Consider the following 13,854-nt stretch of genomic DNA (forward strand, 5'->3'; position numbering starts at 1 on the left):
CAGTAGTTGAGCCTCGAGGTGATGAGGTGATACCAGTAAAAGAGAAACATTAAGACGGAAGGCACTCTGTTGCACTTATGCATGCCCCTTGCTTCCTTTTTAAGGCACTGTTAGCTACCTGACTCAATCATTAATTCATTTGAATTTATATTGCTGTCTATTCACCTGGGGACTCAAGGCAGCTTAGAGGAATATAAAAACCTCATATATATAAAATAATAAAACTAATAAAAGAGAATGATCAAATAGTCAAATAACCCTCCATCCTGGTGACAAGACATCACACCAGCCATTTTAATGGGCTCCATCCCACTCTGCGTTCCGCAGGTCAGCTAACAGGACCTATAAGCGAGAGTGACAAAACCCAACAGACTGTATATACTTTCAACTACTCTGGCTGCTAGATTGACAGCAGGTTCCACCTCCCCTCCTCTCCACTCTCTGCTTCTCATTCCCCCATCTATTTTTAACTAGTTTCTCTGTTTTCTTTTTTGTGGTTTACTTTATTGTTCTATTGTTTTACTTTTTTCATTTTTTTATTATTGTGGGCCATTTAGAGCAGTGTTTCCCAACCTTGGCAACTTGAAGATATTTGGACTTCAACTCCCAGAATTTCCCAGCCAGCAAACGCTGGCTGGGGAACTCTGGGAGTTGAAGTCCAGATATCTTCAAGTTACCAAGGTTGGAAAACACTGATTTAGAGTATTTGTATGTGGGATGAAGGGCAAATAAAATTTAACAACAACAACAACAACAACAACAACAACAATAACAACTTGTTCTTGGACAAAATTAAGGAGAAAATGCTATTTTACTATTTATAAGTAATGGGCAACTTGTATGTATCTCATCCGTGGGCTGGAGGTCAAATGAAGGCAACATAATGGCATTATAAATATTACTGCCAGGGCATGTTTATGCAAAATCTGGATGAAAGCAGGGAAAGGCCCAGTGATTTATCTCAGGGAGGACAGGGCAAATATTAGTTTCGACATTCCTAATGTTTTCAGCCCCCTAATCACTGAAAAATATACATTCTGCACAAAATATCCAGCATGTTCGATGTGGACTGACTACGCGTTTGTGAAATTGTGTCCTTGCATCTTTTCAAAGAGTTGTCGAAGTTTCTAAGTAAAAACCCTGGTTAAATGACAGAAATAACCAAGCTTCTGTCATGCTGTCAGAAACAGAGTAATAGATAATGGCATTGCTACTATCCCACTTTTAATAAGCAGACTGGTTCAGAATAACCATCTGTCAGGAACATGTTCTTTGTGAAGACAATCTGTGCCTGCTTGTCAAAGAATCACACATAGGGTGGGACTCTGTGCCCGGTAAGGTTAGGTTGAGCAATTGGTTCTCAAATCTAGCTAAGTTCAGTTGCCTGAAGGCAAACAGAGCAAGTTCAGCAGGTGTGCAGAAGGAAACAGGAAGCTGGAGCCTCAGAGAACCAGGAAATTGGGACAACCTCAAAGAGACAGGTAAGGGTTATGTGAAAATCAAATGGGAAATTGAATTCCATTTGGCAATGCTTTCATATACAAAGATGATTCAAAGGAAAGGAGCTAATCACATTGAAGAGCCGTATTAAACTTTTATAAAAGTACTTTGGCAAGCAATAAGGCTTCAATCAAGCTGCCAGGAAATCTTGCATTTGGGCTGATCCTTGACTCTGGCAACTCCGATAAAACAACCACCACCAATGATATTGTAGAAACATAGAAGACTGTCGGCAGAAAAAGACCTCATGATCCATCTAGTCTGCTCTTATACAGTAGTCCCTCATCTATCGCTGGTGTTACGTTCCAGACCTGGCCGCGATAGGTGAAATCCGCGATGGGGAATTTATCGACTGATAGTACTTATTTAAGTATTTATATTGTAATTGTTTGGTAAGTTTTCATTGTTTTAAGTGTTTATAAACCCTTCCCACACAGTATTTATTTTAGATACAGTATTTAAATACAGTATTTACAATTTTAGATTTTTTTTTTTTTTTGAAAAACCTGCCGATTGAGTTCGGCGGGCTGTTTAAATCTGCCGATCGGCTTCCTCAGAAACCCGCGATGAAGTGAAGCCGCAGTAGGTGAAGCGCGGTATAGCGAGGGACTACTGTACTATTTTCTGTATTTTATCTTAGGATGGATATATGTTTATCCCAGGCATGTTTAAATTCAGTTACTGTGGATTTACCAACCACGTCTGCTGGAAATTTGTTCCAAGGATCTACTATTCTTTCAGTAAAATAATATTTTCTCATGTTGCTTTTGATCTTTCCCCCAACTAACTTCAGATTGTGTCCCCTTGTTCTTGTGTTCACTTTCCTATTAAAAACACTTCCCTCCTGGACCTTTAACATATTTAAATGTTTCGATCATGTGATTAATTAAAACTTACTTTCGATCATTGTGATTAATTAAAACTTACCTGGGGACCTTGATTTACTCCAGGAGACAGAGGATTTCCTAGGATGCCTTTCTTGGCTCTTTCCACACTCCTGCGCACAAATTCATCGTAGATCTTCTCTTCCACGAAAATTCTAGATCCAGCTATGCAGCACTGGCCCTGATGGTAGAACACACCAATGTGTGCAAATTCCACAGCACTATCCACTGCAAAGGAAAAGCATTCCTGTTATTCCTGTTACTTACCAGAGCTTACAAAACTTTTGCCAGACCCATCCTCGAATACAGCTCATCTGTTTGGAACCCATATCGCATCTCAGACATTAACACCCTTGAAAATGTCCAAAGATACTTCACCAGAAGAGCCCTTCACTCCACCACTCGAAATAGAATACCCTACCAGACTACACTTTCAATCCTGGGCCTAGAAAGTTTAGAACTAAGACACCTTAAACATGATCTAAGTATTGCCCACAAGATCATATGCTGCAACGTCCTGCCTGTCGGCGACTACTTCAGCTTCAACCACAACAACACAAGAGCACACAACAGATTTAAACTTAATATTAACCATTCCAAACTTGACTGTAAAAAATATGACTTCAGTAACCGAGTTGTCGAAGCGTGGAACCCATTACCGGACTCCATAGTGTCATCCCCAAACCCCAAACACTTTACCCTTAGATTATCTACGGTTGAGTTATCCAGATTCCTAAGAGGTCAGTAAGGGGCAAGTACAAGTGCACTAGAGTGCCTTCCGTCCCCTGTCCTATTGCTCTCCTATATCTCCTATGCCTTTCTTCTATTCCTATATCTCTTCTTCTATTCTTTCATTGATATGTTCTATTACTATATCTTCTTTTCTATTATTTCTTAGATATATTTTACTATGAGTATCTCCTCTATAACCTTCATCATGTATTTTACTATGTGTATATAGATAAATACCCACTAAAACTCTCATTGTGTATTGGACAAAATAAATAAAAATAAATAAATAAATAAATAAATATATCTTGATTAACGCTTGATCTTAATGAAAGTTAATCCTGAGTAAATGATCCACTCACAGTCAGCATCTGCAAAAATGATATTGGGGCTTTTCCCTCCGAGTTCAAGAGTGACTCTTTTCAGATTACTCTTTCCAGCAGCTTGTTTGATCATTTGACCCACCTGAAAGGAAAATAAATGAAACATTTAGACAGGAAATGGGATGGAAATTGAAATGTAATTGCCTTCTGAAAAAAGATTGTGAGGTCACTGCTGCTCTTTTTTTGGCACTGGTTGCACTTGTTTTGACCGCTTCCCTTCATAATTTGACCACAAGTTTTCTACTGCGGCTATGGTCATTTTTTGTTCTGGCAGTGATCATGGTTGGCACATGGCTCCTAACATAATGGAGCTTTAGGTCCCTAAAACAGGGATGAACATCTGTGACAATTTTATGATCCATGGACTTCAACTCCCAGAATTCCAGACACAGTTGAACTCCACAGGTTGTAAAGTTGCCATAGTTGCCCACTTCTGCCCTTGGGGGAAAGAAGAGTTTCTTATTCTTCATCGACATCCTTTGGGTCACTGTAAACCATCCCTGGAAAGGAAAGACACTAAACAGAGCTGCACCCGTTCAAGAGAAAGTGCCAAATTCAATCTTAGTTGACTTGCAAGAAGTAGTACATTACAAATAACAATACTGCCTTGAGTAGATAATTCAGGGCTTGAGAAGCAAATATTCTGACTTATAAGGCATCTTCCTATGAGCTATACTTTTTTTTTTTTAAGTGTGGAATGTGTCCAACCAGACAGAATATAAAAACATATATTCTTTGAATGTCTAAATATGCTTTTCAGATAAAATGAATGAAAATACAGAATGTTTGTGATGGTTCGCTCGCGTCTTGCACAAATAATCATGGACTCAGAGAAAGCAGAGACTGTGGAGGGGTGAGGCAGGCGTCCTGTATTTATTTTATTTATTATTTATTTTATTTATTGGATTTGTATGCCGCCCCTCTCCTGGCACCTGAGAGTGACAGTGAAAGTGATAAGGGGTCAGGGTCAGAACAACCAGGGTCTTCTGCACTTCCTGGCATGAGTGAGTCAGCACTTCCTGTCAGGGATGAATCAGCACTTTCTATCTTAAGTGACTCAGGGGAAGGAGAAGCCTCTTCTGGATGCTAGGGTGTGAAGAGCATCTAAGAGACTTGAATGGTTGGTTAGGAGAAGAGTCACTCATGAGTAGTACTGCTGGTCATGCCCTCAGGGTATTTAGGAGTGAGCAGAGCCACACTCCAGTGCAGAGAACAACGGATTATTCTGGCTTCCAATTTCGTGATCGTCTTGCACTTGAAAGAACATTTTTGGGTTTAAGAAGTTCTCTGAACTTGAAAGATTAATCTGGTGCCTCTTTGCTTCTGATTATTTCCAACTGGGTAATTATTATTGTTCTTCTCTCTTTTTCCGGGACTCTTGCCAGCTGAAATATCCTACCTGATTGTTTTGGCAAAGACATTTATAGCTTTTTGTTTTCTCCGAAAGACTTTCACTGTATTAAAAAAAACACCTTTCCTTGTAAATATATTCCTTATGCAAAGTAAATTCCTTTATTATTTAAATCTGGTGGTCTGTATTTGATTCCTGGGGGGCTAGGGGCTAAAATATAACAATGTGACTTTTCAGCATGATCCCAACACTGATGTTTTGCAAACAGTTCTGCTGTTGTTCAGGTTGATTATCATCTTCCAAAACTCTTGGGATTTTGGGGGGAGGGGATATATAAAATTTGTCATTTTTTTTTACAATTCAAAATAATTTGGGGACCCAAGCTGTAGTAAAAAAAAAGTTACAATGTAAAATTCCTGAAAATTCAAAATAAGATTTAAATACCACATGGAAAAGAAGCATTTGAGATGACTGTAATCAAGAAATAATTACAGCTATATTGTTTAATTCAGTTAAAAATGAAAACACCAACCCTATTACACAGAAACAAATTAGATTTTGTCAGAATTGGAATTTAATTTTTTCTATTTCAGTTCTTCATAATATTAAGGAACTACCTCAGTTGAGCCTGTGAATGACACTTTATCTATATCCATATGGTTGGAAATGGCTGCTCCAGCAGTAGGACCATATCCTGGCACAATATTCACCACTCCTGGTGGAAACCCTGCCTGGAAGGAGAAAGTAAAATTTTGTCACCTTTCAGTAGAGCTTTCCCAATTTCTTATAGTTTTATTCTTTCTCAGGACCAGATGCATATATCATCTCAATACATGGTATATATTTGGCTAAATTATTGTGTGATCTCAACAAATTGTGGCTGGCAATCTTTGTTTCTATTGAGCTCAACATTTCTGTTGAAATTTTCCAAGAATGTTAGTTACTAATATCACCTATTTCCATCACTTTACTTTTATCAACCATTCTCCATAATTCTGAATTCACCTCTGCTACACATTGGCTATTCAACAAGCAGGCCAGTTGCTGATATGGCATTAGAAGATGGCACTTCTAGACAGAAACTAAATCAGTATTCTGCTCTAGTCTTGCCAACAATAGCTTTCTCAAATTGCTCAAGATACATGGCAACGATGCCAAGAAATTAATGGCATGTGGACAATCTAAGATGGTGGTTGTCCAACATGGAGCCAAGAGAAAACTAAGTTCTCATGCAGAGGCACTCATACAGAGAGAATCAGGTTGTTAGCCATATTACTCCAAAGGGGTTTTTCTCTCTCTCATGTTTCCTTCTCTCTCTGGGGTGTGTAACTCTTGACTAAATCCCTCTCTAGGGACTCACTCTAACAGATTTTTAAAAACTTTTTCTGCAAAGTAAGCTTTAAATTCTGTTAAACAGGGCATTCTTTGACCGTGCCAAGTCCTGATAATGTCCCTAATTTATCTACTACAAAACTAAGTCCAAAGCTTAGAAGGCTTCCAAAAAGAAGAAAATTGGTATATTAATGGACAAAAAAATGAGAACGTATTCAAAATATGGGCTAACTCACCTTCAAAACAGCACATATCACTTTACAGTAATTCTTTGACTTAAGATCACAATTGGGACTGTAATTTCATTGCTAAGCAATGAGGTCATTTAAGTGAAGGACACCTGATTTTATTACTTTTTTTGTTGCTAAGAGTGAGTAAATCTCAACAGCCATTAAATGAAACCAGCTTCCCCCAGAGACTTTGTTTATTGGAAACAGATGGGAAGATCGCAAATGGTGATCGCAAATGGTAATCGTGGGATCTCTGTAATAGTCACAAATACATGTGAGTTGCCAATCACAACAATATGATGTTGGGTATGTTGCAACAGTTGCAAGTTTGGTGAAAAATCTGAATAACTAAACAAATAATTGTAAGTTATGGACTTCCTGTATTTTTTCAAGATTGTACAGGAATGTACAGGCAATAAAATCTCTAATTCTTTTGACCATCAATCAGAGCTGGGGTGGCGCAGCAGGTAGAGTGCTGTATTGCAGGCCACTGAAGCTGACTGTAGATCTGTAGGTCAGCGGTTCAAATCTCATCACTGGCTCAAGGTTGACTCAGCCTTCTATCCTTCCAAGGTGAGTAAAATGAGGACCCGGATTGTGGGGGCAATAGGCTGGCTCTGTTAAAAAGTGCTATTGCTAACATATTGTAAGCCGCCCTGAGTCTAAGGAGAAGGGCGGCATAAAAATTGAATGAATGAATGAATGAATGAATGAATGAATGAATAAATAAATAATTACAGAATCTTAGCTGTCCTTTGCTATGTTACTTAATGGTTGGCTGCATTTGAGCAGCTGGTTAAGGGCCTGTTAGGACTCCCTCCTCCCAATATTCAACTTGCTTTAAAAATAATCTCAATTTGTAGAAAAGAATGAATTTCTTTCAGTCTGTGCCACTCTTGACAAGAGACCTTCTCATGAGATCCTGAGAAGCAGCAGCAAGCTTGTGGAATTGGACAGTCTTGGCAGATTGCTAGCAATTACTGTGCATGCCTTATGCAAGATTGTGAACAGGCCAAAGCTTGAATGGTTGCCCACCCCGTGTAAACTCAGTTCTATTCATTTGATCCAAGTGTGGATGTTTCGAATTACAACTTTAGAACAGGTGTATTTTACCCAGGGCACACCTAGCTTGATATTTGACTGTTTCATACAGCTCATGTTCACTTATTGGGTAAGGCAATTAAGCTTTCGGTGAGAAACTTAAATTAAAACATCAAGTCCAACTACCAGGTTTCATCACTGAAACGCTCATGTGAAACATCAACCCTTCCCTTCCCATCCCCCTCCTTACCCCTCCCTTTGCCTTTTCTGAGTCGTCTCTTGTTTGTTTTTGCCTCCCCAAAGCGTGAGGTTTGCCAAGATGTTCAGTCCACTAAGCTGCTAATGATTTGTTTTCTGAACAATTTAGGCTGGAAAAAGCATGTGAGCCTCTAGCCTTGGATGTGCTTCAGTGGTTTGCAATACAACACAATAGCCCAAGACAAGGCCAGGCATGCTGTGAGCGCCTCTGACACAAAAGCAGGCTAGCCCTTACCATTGATATACACGGTTAATGTAAAGATCACATTTACATCAATTTCCCTTCTTCGGGACCCGCACACAGTCGTTTCGCTATGGCAACTCACCTCTTTAATTAAAGCGCCCATGTGAAGAGCAGTCAGTGGAGTTTGTTCGGCTGGCTTGACGACTACCGTGTTTCCGCAACAAAGGGCCGGGGCAATCTTCCAAATGAACATAACCAGTGGGAAGTTCCACTACAAAGGCACCGTAAGAAGCCATGACCAACAAATCATTATAACAAGTTTATATTTCCTACTTGCACTTTGTAAACGTCCACCACCCATCAGAAAACAGCCACAAGTTTAACACTGAGGTTTGATTAATATGCTTCCATTGAACTTAAGGAGAGACAGCTGACCAACTTAGGGCTCCTTTCAGGGGCCGGCACTAGAAACAAGGCTGCTGGTGTGTTGCCAAAGAGCAGAGTTTCTTTTGAAGAGATCCAGAAACAATGAGCACTGTAATTAGTGAGGGTTATAAACATGTATTAGACTAGATTACATCAAAGGCTAATCTATTAGAGCCAAGATTTATGGCTTTTGTTTACTTTCTGCCCTCAGCAAATCCTGGTGAGCAACCAGAGTGACCCTGGTCAGGGGTCAATCAGATGCACCTTCCAATATTCCAGATGTTCAAAGGGCACTTATCTAGTCTAAAGCTGTAACTATAGTTTAGTTTTACTGGATTTATAGTGATGGGCTATTCAAGTTATATTCTTATCTAGCAATTCAACGCATGCCTGTTCTGCTTCAAAGTAGAAGATAGAATTTTAGCAAATGGTTAACAGATATAATTAGATGATGAACTCTAAATTTTCAAATGATGATACTCAGATTTATGTTTGGAGGTGACACAGCAGGTATGAAGGCTCCAGTGAAAAGTTTCAGTTCCTGGCAGAAGTTCTCTACACGAAAGGATTATATTTATTTATTTATTTATTTATTTATTTATTAATTTGGACCTCCTTCTTAGTATCTTCTGGCACTTTCCATCATATTTAACCTGTGACTCTAACTTGAGCTGGAGGTTTTATGAAGAAAATATTCCGATTTTTAAACATATTTTCTCAAATCTATTTTGTACAACTTTGTCAACATTAAATGCATACAAACACACACACACATACAATATCTCAAGTATAGCTATCTCAGAGAAATTTTAGAGCAGGCCACACAGTAGCCAACATTGCTAACAGAGTTGTTTGATTCTAAACCCAAATGGTGATTTGGGGGGAATTGTATGTCACTTAAAAGTAGCTGATTGTAGCCGTCTATAACAGAGGTGGTATTCAGCAGGTTCTGACTGGTTCTGGAGAACTGGTAATAGAAATTTTGAGTAGTTCAGAGAACAAGTAAATACCACTATACCACCTCTGACTGGCCCTGCCCGCATCTATTTTCTGCCTCCTGATTCCCAGCTGATTGGGGGGAAATGGGGATTTTACAGTAACCTTCCCCTGCCATGTTCATCAAGCTATGCCCACCAAGCCACACCATGCCCCCAAGCAATACCCACAGAATCAGTAGTAAAAAATGTTTGAATCCCGCCACTGGTCTATATAATCAGGAAATAAACAAACAAGCAAACTAATTGTTCTCAGCAGTTGGCTTCAGGAATGTCAACATACACTGATTCTTAAACGAATTAGTTTAAATGAAGATGCGTCTAACTAAAAGTATGAATATACACTCAGTCTTCAATCTAGAGAAACTGTCAGAATCTCTTAAATTCAATTCACAGGACAAAGCAGATTATTGGGAATTAAAGTAAGTATACATATATGCATTTTTGTCCATAAACACATAATTTAAGGCATCCAACTGGGTAAACCTGGATGTGTAGTCCTCAGAATTGTAAGCAAATGACATTTTTTAATGAGATAAAAGGGGAAAGCTATTAAATATTCAGGAGTAGTGATGGGTGAACCTAACCTGCACAATTCGGGTCAATACTGAATTCTGCGGTGTTCGGTATGCCGAACACAAACCCAAAATTTTTTCAAACTTCGGGCAAAGTTCGGGGTCATGTTCAGTGTTCAGAGCTTTGATGTCACCGGCATGTTGCTAAGGACGCCAAGGTGATCACTTACTGGATCCAGGAAGTGATCACCTTGGCGTCCTTTGCAACATGCCGGTGACATCAAAGCTCTGCCCCTGGAATCTCTTCGTGGGAGGGATTCCCCGTTCGAGTTCGGTTCATGTTCGGCCAAATTTTGCGTAAAGTTTGTCCGAACTTGCCGAACCCGAACACTGTTGGGTTCGCCCATCACTATTCAGTATTCACTATTCAGGAGCTCAGTTTATGTATTTATTGACAAAAATTTAACTCAAGTTAAATTGAAATTAAATTAAATCTATTAAACTGATGCACATTGTTCCATTTGTTGTTAGTTACAGCCTCTGGGACATGAAAAACGTATCCACGAATGGCAATTTATGTGAAATGAAAGACATAACTCATTTTATTATCTACATGATACTTACAGGAATGATTTGACCGCAGACTCCAATAGGTTCATGTCTAGTGAATGTGAAATAGTTTCCATCTAGGTAAAATAATAAGAAAGCATAGAAGATCTAACAAGAGAAAAACCAAATCTGACTTGTTAATCTGCAATTGCTAGAGGCCAGTGATGGTGAACCTATGACACGGGTGCCACAGGTGGCACGCCGAGCCATATCTGCTGGTACGCGAGCTGTTATCCTAGCTCAGCTCCAATGTGCATATATGTGCCGGCCAGCTGATTTTCAGTTCGCCTGGAGGCTCTGGGAGGGCGTTTTTGGCTTCTGTGTATAAATATGTATAAATATCTATGTTATTGACATTTTAAGGTATATGTGTTGACATAAAAATGGAAATTGTGGAGAAAAAAAAATAACCAAACCCCCTGTTCAAATATATACAGTATGTTCAAATGAAAGTTTAGGCATGTACAATTATATATGTTCAAATGAAAGTTTAGGCATATAAAAAGATAAAAAAAATTCTATTCATTTCTTTTTTCTCTTCATTAGTTTATTTAGTTATTTCAGAAATTTAGCTTCATGACCAGCAATTAACATCCTTTGAAATGTGCTCGGACCAGATAATATCTTATCCATTGCAAATGACTTCAAAAATTAAGGTACTAATTGGAAGGTAAGTCTTACAATGTATATAAGATGATAGGGGAACCAGTTTAGCTAATTCTTATTTAGGACAAGTGATGAAAAATCAGTTTGCATTTCAAGAAGCTAAGATACTAGAAGTCAACTTAGAGGAAGGTTGTGACCTTTCTGGTCTTCTGGAAGGCTGAAAAGATTTGGTCTTTTCTCAGGATGTTAAGATGAATTCCATATGGATGTCATTTACACGGCTGAGTCTGCTATACAGTGTGTGTGTGTGTGTGTGTGTGTGTGTGTGTGTGTGTGTGTGTGTATTGTTTAAAGTCGAAAAACAACATATTTCCCGCAGGCTTAGATATTGTTATTTTAAAAGCTGGGCCCTTGAGGGAAAAAAGAAATCCAAAGATTGCTCAATTTGTATGGTTATACAATCAGTCAGACTGCAATATCACTTGGTAAAGAAAATATAATTGCATTCTTACACACAGAGAATACAAAAGCATTTATAATAAAACCTGCTTAATCCTTGCAACTGAAGGAACTTCAGTTAGGATGGAAAATTACAGGAATGAATTCAATCAATGGGGGAAAAAACCCAAAATCATTACTGATAAAGTTTTTACCAATATGCTTTTATGTAACAGATTTCTAAAGGTTGCATTTTTCTCAGATGAAAAAGTTCTTTCACTCAAGGCTTCTTTTAATTCATATTAAACCAACTTTATATCATGAACACCATGTCCAGAGCGACTCACCCATGGGGATGGTACGTCCTTGGATTTTATCAGCCCAGCCAGCACAGTAGCGCAGAGTGTTAATACAACCACCCAAGTCCATAAGGTAGGCGTTTGAAAAAACCTTTCCCCCATTAAGACTCTCCATTGTCTGAAACAAAGAACGGCTTTAAAAAATTAGTCACTGTAGATAAATTAAAGAATGTATCTGTCTTTAACACTGATTTATTCAGAATTATACTAACTAGGTCATGATGACTTAAGAATGGCATTGGGAAAGTAAGATTATCTTCAGTAGGGGACAGAACAATAGGCCTTAAAATCTTACAAATCTTTTCATTTTTATTAAAGCAACTGGGCATTACAATCATGTTGAAGAAAATGTATGTAAATGAACTGAATGTGTAGCTTTGAGGGACTTCCTGGGGAGTAATTTTTAGAGTGGCTGTTTTGAGGATAGTTATGTAACTGATACATGATCTCAAAGGATAGTGGCCATCAACATATATTAGCTTTAGAATGGAGATGTTTAATCTCAGGGAAGCCAGCAAACATACTCTTAGCTCGATTTTTGCTGTATCATTTTTCTGGAAGATGTTGCCAGTACTATTTCTAAACTGGCATTCCCTCTATGGAAAAAGGAAAAGACTTTGCATTTTGAACTAACCCCCAGGACATAATACTCTATTACTTTTTTTAAAAAGACTACTACAGTACATTAGGTTATTCATTCACTTTAGTTAGATACAACAACTTAGCTGTCAAAGACAGAGTAACAGGTTTTTCAAATGACTGCTTCCAAAGTTTAGGTAAACGACCAATTTTTTTTTTAAAACACACCTAGATATTCAACAATAGCACAAAAGAGACCCCTGCGTGAAATATTGCTTGAAATTGCTGTATCGTTTGGAAAATGTTATTTCTCAGTCCTTTCTGAATGAAGATATTTATTTTATATTCGTAAATTTGGCTTTATGGGCTGAGCAAAGATTGGAAAAGAAATGGTTAAACCCATTAGGATGGGTTCCACAACCATTTTCATTCTTTCATCTGAAATGCAGCCACATTCTTTGAAATTAATCAGCGAATTCGTTCAATTTCTCCAATTTTTCCTCCTTGTTTGAGAGATGATAATCTCTGCATCAAACATATAGTGGATGTTAAAAGAAAAAAAAAAAGGCTTTGAACATATAACTGAAGATTGTAATTTTCATTCTCAGGTCCTGGGGTGAATAGTGTCAAACTAGATGGGCTTGTGCAGGAAAGCAGCAAAACAAACCCAACATTCTTCAAACATTCTTCTAAAATTGTGGTTGACCTAAAGGCTACTTGGAGAAATTTGAAGACTCTCCTCAGTACAGCTTGGTTTTCAAATTAGTACTGGGAGCATTACCTGGTGCCCTCTTCACTTCATTATTTTTCTTCAGTAGCAGTGATGAAATGTTACCTAACCACACTAGGTCATTTTTCTGTCTTGGCTTAAGAAAGACTAGGGAGATGTTAATGACTGAACGCAACAGCCCAGCTTTTCTAACAAGGAAACAGTGTGGGTTCTTCTAATGAACTATGACCTTGGGTTGGTTAAATTCTCTTAAAACAAGAATATGTCATTTCACTTGAGTACTCAAAGGCATCAAAAGAATCTCATCTTAAAACAATAGGTTTGCTTAAGAGTGAGCACATTAGACTTACAGCTAAGAGAAGACGGTCTCTTTCAATTAAATCGGCCAGTTTGTTTAACAGCCTGCCCCGTTCCGAAGCATCTGCTGTCCTCCAGGAGGATCCAAACTCAAATGCTTTCCTTGCTGCTATAACAGCTTTGTCGACATCTTTCTGTGAAAAAAACAAACAAACCCTCACACATGTCATATCAATACTTTTCAGATCATGATTATTAGTGATCGTTCACTAGAGCAGGGGTCTCCAATCTTGGCAACATTAAGACTTGTGGACTTCAACTCCCAGAGTTCCTCAGCCAACTGGCTGAGGAATTCTGGGAGTTGAAGTCCACGAGTCTTTTTTTAAAAAAAATACTTTATTAATTTAT

The 13,854-nt window shown here is 38.4% G+C and overlaps 1 protein-coding gene across 1 annotated transcript in view; it reads right to left on the bottom strand.

Moving 5' to 3' along the window:
* ALDH1A1 (aldehyde dehydrogenase 1 family member A1) overlaps positions 1-13,854 on the bottom strand; it is a 57,916-nt gene that overhangs the window by 13,568 nt on the left and 30,494 nt on the right. Inside the window, exons 3-9 of the mRNA XM_070742657.1 lie at positions 13,500-13,640; positions 11,829-11,958; positions 10,453-10,514; positions 8,035-8,163; positions 5,465-5,578; positions 3,476-3,578; positions 2,428-2,612 (exon numbers count right to left, since the gene is read on the bottom strand). Of these exons, the coding sequence (XP_070598758.1) occupies positions 2,428-2,612; positions 3,476-3,578; positions 5,465-5,578; positions 8,035-8,163; positions 10,453-10,514; positions 11,829-11,958; positions 13,500-13,640 (864 nt within the window). The remainder of the gene's footprint in view (positions 1-2,427; positions 2,613-3,475; positions 3,579-5,464; positions 5,579-8,034; positions 8,164-10,452; positions 10,515-11,828; positions 11,959-13,499; positions 13,641-13,854) is intronic.

Source organism: Erythrolamprus reginae, chromosome 2 (assembly GCF_031021105.1).
Source record: "Erythrolamprus reginae isolate rEryReg1 chromosome 2, rEryReg1.hap1, whole genome shotgun sequence".
Lineage (NCBI taxonomy): Eukaryota > Metazoa > Chordata > Lepidosauria > Squamata > Dipsadidae > Erythrolamprus > Erythrolamprus reginae.